This window comes from Nicotiana tabacum, chromosome 20 (assembly GCF_000715075.1).
Source record: "Nicotiana tabacum cultivar K326 chromosome 20, ASM71507v2, whole genome shotgun sequence".
Taxonomy (NCBI): domain Eukaryota; kingdom Viridiplantae; phylum Streptophyta; class Magnoliopsida; order Solanales; family Solanaceae; genus Nicotiana; species Nicotiana tabacum.
Window position 1 is genome coordinate 18,614,364 of NC_134099.1, and position 8,805 is coordinate 18,623,168.

The 8,805-nt window shown below is 40.8% G+C and overlaps 1 protein-coding gene across 1 annotated transcript; it reads left to right on the forward strand.

Moving 5' to 3' along the window:
- Positions 1–1,104: 1,104 nt before the first annotated feature.
- Positions 1,105–1,569, forward strand: LOC142174268 (uncharacterized). The gene has a single exon (XM_075240058.1). The coding sequence runs from the start codon at positions 1,105–1,107 to the stop codon at positions 1,567–1,569; it is 465 nt and encodes a 154-aa protein (XP_075096159.1).
- Positions 1,570–8,805: the final 7,236 nt, after the last annotated feature.

Genomic DNA, 8,805 nt, shown 5'->3' on the forward strand with positions numbered 1-8,805 from the left:
GACCCCAACTTCAAACCTATACCCCAACTCCATATAATCCATACCAACACTACTTCCCACCACCAGAGCCTTAGTACTCAGTCAGGCCACCCCAATATCATGTCCATCATGAACAGTTATATGCTCAACCCCCTACTCACCCACAATGGTGTGCCCCAGCTCCACAAAACCCTTACCCACCTCCACAAACATATCGAAACCCTACTGGTCCAAATTTCAGGCCAAGTCGGTATTCAGGAATGAAAGGTTGCAACGGAAGAAAACTTTCACCCCGCTTGGGGAATCTTATACCAGCCTATTTCAAAGGTTGAGGCAATTGGATGTTCTGAGGCCAATTGAGTCAAAACTACCAAACCCCCCTCCCAAGAACCTGGATTATTTTCTCAGATGTGTGTACTTTTCTGATACTCCGGGGCACAACACAGAAAAGTGTTGGCATTTAAAGAACACCATCCAAGAGCTTATTAATACGAACCAGATTGTGGTCCAAAGCCTAGAAGCACCCAACATCAATTAGAACCCATTACCAGCCCATGCTAAAATACACATGATTGAGATAGTGCACAAATATGGGAATCCCAAGAAGCCTTCACAATCTATCATGATGATTCGGTCTAGTGAAAGTAAGTCAGTCAAGGACCCAGTCGTCACAAAAGCAACCTTTTCAATAGCTGAAGAATCGGTAGACAAGTTGAGCATGCCAAATGATAAGCCATCTGTGGTAGTTAAAAAGAGGTCCCCAAGTGATGTTGTAGCAAAGCAAGAAAAGCCAAAGGTGATCGTGCCCGGGTAGCAAGTAAGCCAGTCATAATTGTGGAGGGTGCTCGCACGGACCCTATCATTATCAAACCTATGACCCAGCCACCGGTAGCTAATACCAAGACTGTCCCATGGAACTATGAGCGAGTGATAGTGACCTATAAGGGGAAGTAAGTGAAAGAGGAAGTTAACGAGGCCCAGGGATTAACTCGTCCGGGGAGATGCTTTGCCCCGGAAGAGTTAAGGAAACCTAAAACACTCATCGTAGAAAAGTTGAGAAAGACTCCTGCTCAGATTTCCCTGTTATCATTGTTGATCCATTCATATGAGCACCGCCGGGCCTTGATGAAGATTTTGAACGAAACTCATGTCCCCGGCAAAATCACAGTGAGCCATTTGGAGAATATTTCCAATAAGATATTTGAGTTTAACTGGATCACATTCTCGGATGATGATTTGCCTCTAGAGGATATAGAACACAATCGAGCCCTCTATCTCATTGTGAAATACGAAGATTCTGTGGTCACAAGGGTGTTAGTTGACAATGGTTCTAGTGCAAACATTTGCCCTCTCTCTACCCTGAACAAGTTAAAAGTTGATGATGAGAGTATTCACAAGAACAACATATGTGTCAGAGGTTTTGACGGAAGGGGAAAAGACTCTGTTGACGACATCATGCTCGATTTGACAATAGGACTAGTTGAATTCACCATGGAGTTCCAGGTACTGGATGTGGCTATTTCTTACAATTTTCTGTTGGGTAGGCCTTGGATACATGTTGCCAAGGAGGTTCCATCTTCTTTACACTAGATGGTGAAGTTCAAATGGGATAGATAAGAAATCGTCGTGCATGGCAATGAGAACTTATGTGCTTTCAATGATACATCAGTCCCGTTTATTGAAGCTGAAAAAGATAAGGGGCCGTGGGTCTATCAAGTTTCTGAAACGGTATCGGTTGAAAAGATTCCATAAGTGGAATACATTCCAAGACCAAAGTTTGCTTTTGCAATCGTTATGGTAGCAACTGAAATGTTCAAAAATGTTTTTGTGCTGGGAAAGTGTCTGAGTGCATCTCTGCAAGGTATCGTGCAGCCAGTGTCCTTGCATGAAAATCTGGGTACATTTGGTCTGGGGTTCAAACCTACAGGGGATGATGTGAAGAAGGCTAGAAAGCTGAAAAAGAAGGCATGGTCACTCCCTAAGCCAGTCCCACGTCTCTCCAGGTCTTTCATCAAGGCAGGGGTCGTGAAGCGTCCAACGACAACAGTTCCAAAACATGTAGTTGATTTTGATGAGGAATTGGTTAAAAGGTTCCACAGTCTGTTTGATGAGGTGAACATGGTAGAAACTGGGGAAGGTTCCAGCAAAGCGGATGTCCAGTTTATTAGGCCAAAAGTGAAGCTTAACAATTGGGATGCTACTATTCTCCCTACTTGGAAGGAATTTTTGTAGTTTTCTTTGTTTTCCTTTCAGTTTGTCTGGATTATTTCAGGGTTGTAATTTAGATTTTATTTTTTGTCTGTTTTGATGTACAAACCATTCTATCCCTTATTTTAATGAAATGCAATTTCCCTTTTTCCATTACTCCTGATATTGGCATTTTCTTTTCTTTCTTTGTACAGTTCTTTTTATGCTGGTTTCAATGACATGACATGCATGAGTAATCTTCAGCCAAGTCTTAAAAGCCAATCTAACTCTAAAATAATAATCCAAGAAATAGAGTGTGATGATGAAATAGAATATGATGAAAAGGAAGCATTTGAGGAAACTAGTAAAGAGCTAAGTCACTTTGAAGAGAAACCCAAGCCTAATATGAATGAAACTGAAGCAATCAATTTAGGGGATCTAGATAATATCAAAGAAACCAAGATAAGTGTCCACTTGGAACCACTAATCATGGAGGAAATAAACAAAGCACTATTTAAGTATAAAGACATTTTTGCATGGTCATATGACGACATGCCAGGTCTAAGTACTGACTTGGTGGTTCACAAATTTCCCACTGACCCAATATTCCCTCCCGTCAAGCAGAAGTTAAGAAAGTTCAAAACTGACATGAGTGTGAAGATCAAGGAGGAAATCACAAAGTAGTTGGACGCAAAGGTCATTCGAGTCACGCGATACCCCACTTGGTTAGCTAATATTGTGCCAGTGCCAAATAAAGACGGCAAGACCAGGGTGTGCGTTGATTACCGCGATCTCAACAAAGCAAGTCAAAAGGATAATTTTCCATTGCCAAATATCCACATTTTGATTGACAATTGTGCCAAGCATGAGATCGGTTCTTTTGTGGATTGTTATGCGGGGTACCACCAGATCTTGATGGATGAGGAGGATGCAGAAAAGACAACATTCATCACACCATGGGGAACTTATTGCTACTGGGTAATGCCATTTGGTTTGAAAATTGCTGGGGCAACTTACATGAGGGCAATGACTACTATGCACCATGACATGATACACAAAGAGATTGAGGTTTATGTGGATGATGTGATCGTAAAGTCAAAGCAACTGGCCGACCATGTCGAAGATTTGAGGAAGTTTTTCCAAAGGCTCCGCAGGTACAATCTTAAGCTTAACCCTACCAAGTGTGCATTTGGTGTTCCATCTGGAAAACTGTCGGGCTTCATAGTTAGTCGTCGAGGCATTGAATTGGACCCATCAAAAATCAAACATATCCAAGAATTGCCACCTCCAATGAACAAGACTGAGGTGATGAGTCTGCTCGGGCGTTTGAACTACATCAGTAGGTTTATTGCTCAACTCACAACAACTTGTGAGCCCATCTTTAAGTTGCTAAAGAAAGATGTTGCGGTCAAATGGATTGATGAGTTCCAGGAGGCATTTGATAAGATCAAGGGGTACTTGTCAAACCCACCCGTGTTGGTCCCACCGGATCCCGGGAGACCTTTGATTCTCTATTTGACGGTCTTGGATAATTCATTCGGTTTCATGTTGGGTCAATGACATCACTGGCAGGAAGGAGAAAGCCATCTATTATCTTAGCAATAAGTTCACATCCTATGAGGTTATGTATACTCCCCTTGAAAGGACATGTTGTGCGCTGACTTGGGTGGCATAAAAGGTGAAACATCACCTGTCATCCTATACTACTTACCTCATTTCTCGCCTGGATCCTCTAAAGTATATCTTTCAGAAGACTATGCCCACGGGAAGACTTGCAAAGTGACAGATTTTGCTTACAGAGTTTGACATCATCTATGTGACTCGGACCGCGATGAAAGCCCAAGCATTGGCCGATCATTTGGCTGAGAACACGGTGGATGAAGAGTATGAGCCATTGAGGACTTATTTTCCTGATGAAGAGCTGATGCATATTGACGAGGTAGAACTGGATGACAAGCCAGGTTGGAAACTTTTCTTTGATGGAGCCGCTAACATGAAAGTTGTCGGAATAGGGGTTGTGCTCATTTCTGAAGCAGGGCATCACAACCCTATTACAGCCCAGCTTCGTTTCTATTGTACCAACATCATGGTTGAGTACGAGGCATGCATTTTGGGATTGAGGTTAGCAGTATATATGGGAGTCCATGAAATCTTGGTCTTGGGAGACTCAGATCTTTTGGTGCACCGAATTCAAGGATAATGGGAGACTCGGAATTTAAAGCTCATACCGTATCGACAATGTTTGCATAATCTTTGTCAACGGTTTCGATCAATAGAATTTAGGCATATTCCAAGGACCCATAATGAGGTTGACGATGCTTTGGTTACCTTGGCATCAATGTTGCACCATTCGTACAAATCTTATGTTGACCCTCTGCACATTTAAGTTCGTGATCAACATGCCTATTGTAATATGGTTGAGCAAGAACTTGATGGCGAACTGTGGTTCCATGATATCAGGGAATACATCATGATGGGGGTATATCCGGTACAAGGCACATGTGATCAAAAGAGAATAATTCGACATTTGGCTAGTGAGTTTTTCTTGAGCGGGGGAATCTTATACAAGAGGACTCCATACCTTGGACTTTTGAGATGCATAGATGCTAAACAGGCCATAACTATCATGACAGAAGTGCATTCCGAGGTTTGCGGGCCATATATGAGTGGGTATGTTCTGGCAAAGAAAATTCTTCGAGCAGGGTATTACTGGCTCACCATGGAACGAGATTGCATTAGGTTTGTGTGCAACTGTCATCAATGCCAGGTACACGAAGACTTGATTCATTCTCCGCCATCTGAGTTGCATACAATGTCTGCACCATGGCCTTTTGTTGCTTGGGGAATGGATGTCATTGGACCAGTTGAGCCCGCGACATCAAACAGGCACAGGTTCATTCTGGTGGCCATCAATTATTTCACTAAGTGGGTTGAAGCTAAGACTTTCAAATCTGTGACCAAGAAGGCAATGGTCGATTTTTTTCATTCAAATATCATTTATCGGTTCGGAATCCCAAAGGTAATCATCATGGATAATGGTGCTAATCTTAATAGTCATTTGATGAAAAAATTATGCCAACAATTCATGATTACGCATCGGAATTCCACTCTGTATCACCCCAAGGCAAATGGAGCTGTTGAGGTGGCCAACAAGAACATAAAGAAGATACTTCCGAAAATGTTGCAAGGTTCCAGGCAATGGCATGAAAAGTTGCCATTTGCTTTGCTGGGTTATCGCACTACTGTTCGCACTTCAGTAGGTGCAACTCCTTGTTAGTTGGTATATGGTACTAAAGTAGTGATACCTGCAGAAGTTGAGATTCCATCCCTTCGAATTGTTGCTGAAGCTGAAATTGATGATGATGAATGGGTCAAAACCTATTTGGAGCAATTAAGTCTGATTGACGAGAAAAGACTGGCAGCAGTGTGTCATGGCCAGTTATATCAAAAGAGAATGGTAAGAGCATACAACAAAAAAGTGCTTCCCCGGAAATTTGAAGTGGGTTAGCAAGTGTTGAAACGCATCCTTCCATATCAGGCTGAAGCTAAAGGCACGTTTGCCCCAAATTGGCAGGGGCCATTCATTGTAACAAGAATGTTGTCCAATGGTGCTTTGTATTTAACAGATATAGAAGGCAAATGTGTAGATATGACTATCAATTCTGATGTAGTCAAAAGATATTATGTATGATTTCTTTGGTTTAAATTGTGTCGTTTGTACTTGGCATGTTTTGAAGATTGGAATGACGAAGGCGTTTTATTCTGCTATCTAAACACTTTATCCTTTGTTACCCCTTTTTAGCCTTATTTATTTTCTTTCATACCCTTTCTTTGGAATTAGAAGCAAAGTTTAGAAGTATAGATACAGAAAATATAAAAATAAAAAAAAAGAGGAAAAGAGAAAGAAAATAATGGAAAAGAGTAAAGAAAAGAAAAAGAGAGAAGAAAAGGAAAGAAAAAAAAGAAAGAAAGAAAAAGAAAAAGAGAAAAGTAACAAAAACAAAGCAATTCCTATGACATGAACTACGTTCGACCTAATTCCTTTTAAGAATAAGTAGGCAGCCTCACGGTTCGGTCTCATCAAATCAAAATTCAAATGCCCCAATTAAAGAAACTGGGGCAGAAGTTGCGGTTTTATAAAAGATCTGATTCCAAAAGTTGTAATTTTGAACCCATTCAAGTAGTTTTGAGCCTTATGATATCCTTTCGTTCTAACCCTATCCAAAAGCCTGCATGGCGGTCCAAAGAAAGACCTTCCGTTCAATATTTGAGAGTTCCAAGTCAAGCTAGATAGAGGTACAATTCGCATCAGGGGCAACACTCTGTGCTGCACAAGGAAAATGAATAAATGAGAGAGTCTTATTGGTGAAAACCCGCTCGGGCACCATAGGGCGATGGAAAGATGAGAGAAATTAAAATGAGAGAGTCTTATTGGTGAAAACCTTCATGGGCACCATGAGACGACGGTGAGTTGAGAGATGAACAAATGAGAGATGTTTGTTGGCGAAAACCCTTCAGGGCGCCGCAAGCCGAACAAGGTTGGTGATTTTGCAAAGAGATTGGAATATCGAAATCCCGGGGCATAAAGTATGATAACTAAAAGGTGATTGGTTGAACATGCTGCACTGATTAATCCAAAATGCATGTCATGATCATTGGTGACAGCTGCCTCACTCAAATAAGTCTCTTTTCCTTTTCTCCCTCAAATAATCATCCCGTTTCGAATTTTTGTCTTTATTCCTAACTCATCGAAGTCATTGCGTTTCATTTATTTTGGGTTTATTTGTCTGAGGATTTTCCAATGTAATCCTTGTTTAAGCAAGTAAGAAAGGATTTCAAGTGCGGCCAAAACTTACCAGAAATAGCATGATGCGAAATGGATAATAAGGTGTTAGTGAAAGTTCAAGTGGTCGAGCGGTTTGTGAATTTTGTGGAAGATACAGAGGTTCAAATTGGAAAGACAGAAATGTAAAATAGCGGGTTGAGTGCAAGTCACACGGGTCATTTAGGTTCTTGTGGGTGAGATTCAGTCAGAAAGTCAAACAATTCTTTGCCAGTCCAAGGCAGTCGGTCAGAACAAAACACGGTAGTGGAAAGGCCACCTTCAGCAAGGATGTCACAAACTAACCACCACATTTTTTTCAAACTGATAAAATTTTCTTTGATTGAAACAGTGGCAGAAAATTTCATTTGTTCCATAGGAACCTTCCGTGAGGAAAGCACGTACCAGACAGGTTCGACCGTAAATCTTCAGGACTCTCCTGGATAATGAGATTTAGTTTAAAATTTTCAGGGCCCTTCTGGATAATGGGATTCAATTTTAAAGGTTCTCAGGACCCTCCTGGATAATGGGACTTAGTTGAATTCCAAGACCTTCATAGATAACAAGATCTAGTATAAGCTCTACCTTTAGAAAATATAATGTCGCGACCCAAACCGATGGGCCGCGACGGAAACCCGGTACCTTACTCAACCGAGTACCAGCATAACGCATCTTTCTTATTACATCATCATATACACGTGACATACGGGCCTAATAGGCCAACATGATCCTTTATAAACTCAAAACATAAGCCGACAAGGCCGTATAATCTTTCACATACAAGACATATGTCTACAAGCCTCTAAGAGCACACAAATGTCATAAAGGTCAGGACAGAGTCCCGCCATACCAAACAATACATGTCTAAATCATACTAACCAAACATGCAACTCCGAAGCAAATGGAGCAGACCGGCATCTTCCGTTGAGCTGGTAGCCTACTAGGAGGGCTCTCGACCAATCTATCTGGACCTGCGGGCATGAAACACAGCTTCCCCAGGCAAAAGGGACATCAATACGAATAATGTACTGAGTATGTAAGGTACATAAATAAGTACATAACAGACATGGAAGAAATATAGATTAATTGACTCAACCTGTATATTTGAATAACTCTGTAAATTATAAATTACTTTAAGCATCATGCATATGCGTATGAATGTCATGTCGTGCATAGGTACATGTTTCATAATATCATCAGCCTCTAAGGGCATCCCATCATATCATATCGGCCACTTTGGGCAAAATCATCATCATATACCAGCTGATCAGGTGGTGATGCGTATATAATGCCATAACCTTTCCCATATCCCCATCATCATATACCAGTTGATTAGATGGTGGTGCGTATATAACGCCGTATCATTTTTTCATATCCCATGTACATATATTTACATATATACGCGTATATAACGGCATCTGGTCATGGGTCAATGCACATGTATAAATTAGTAAAATACATGAAAAATACATAATAATCTCGATATTTCCTTCCGGATAAACTTTTCCAACTGCGTATTATTTTGAGACCTATGAACAGGAAATAATAATATTTTTTACGGGGAATCAAAAATATAGACACCCCTAATAATTCTATGAATAGAGTAATTTATGAAAACTGTGTATATGTTCATTTCTTCAATATAATTTGGACCATGTCAAAAGAAAGAAGAGAGGGCCTTAACATACCTATTCCCGAAATTATTTGAACGAATCTGCTTCTGCGAAATATAGACGAAACTTAAACTTGGACAAACTCAAATTTCGGACAACTACTCTGCCCTTAACATTTTTCAGAAAGGAATGTTGGTTAAGGAG

What these genes read in the sequence shown, in the direction of transcription:
- LOC142174268 (XM_075240058.1), top strand. Translation starts at nt 1,105, where the DNA reads ATGAAGATTTTGAACGAAACTCATGTCCCCGGCAAAATCACAGTGAGC.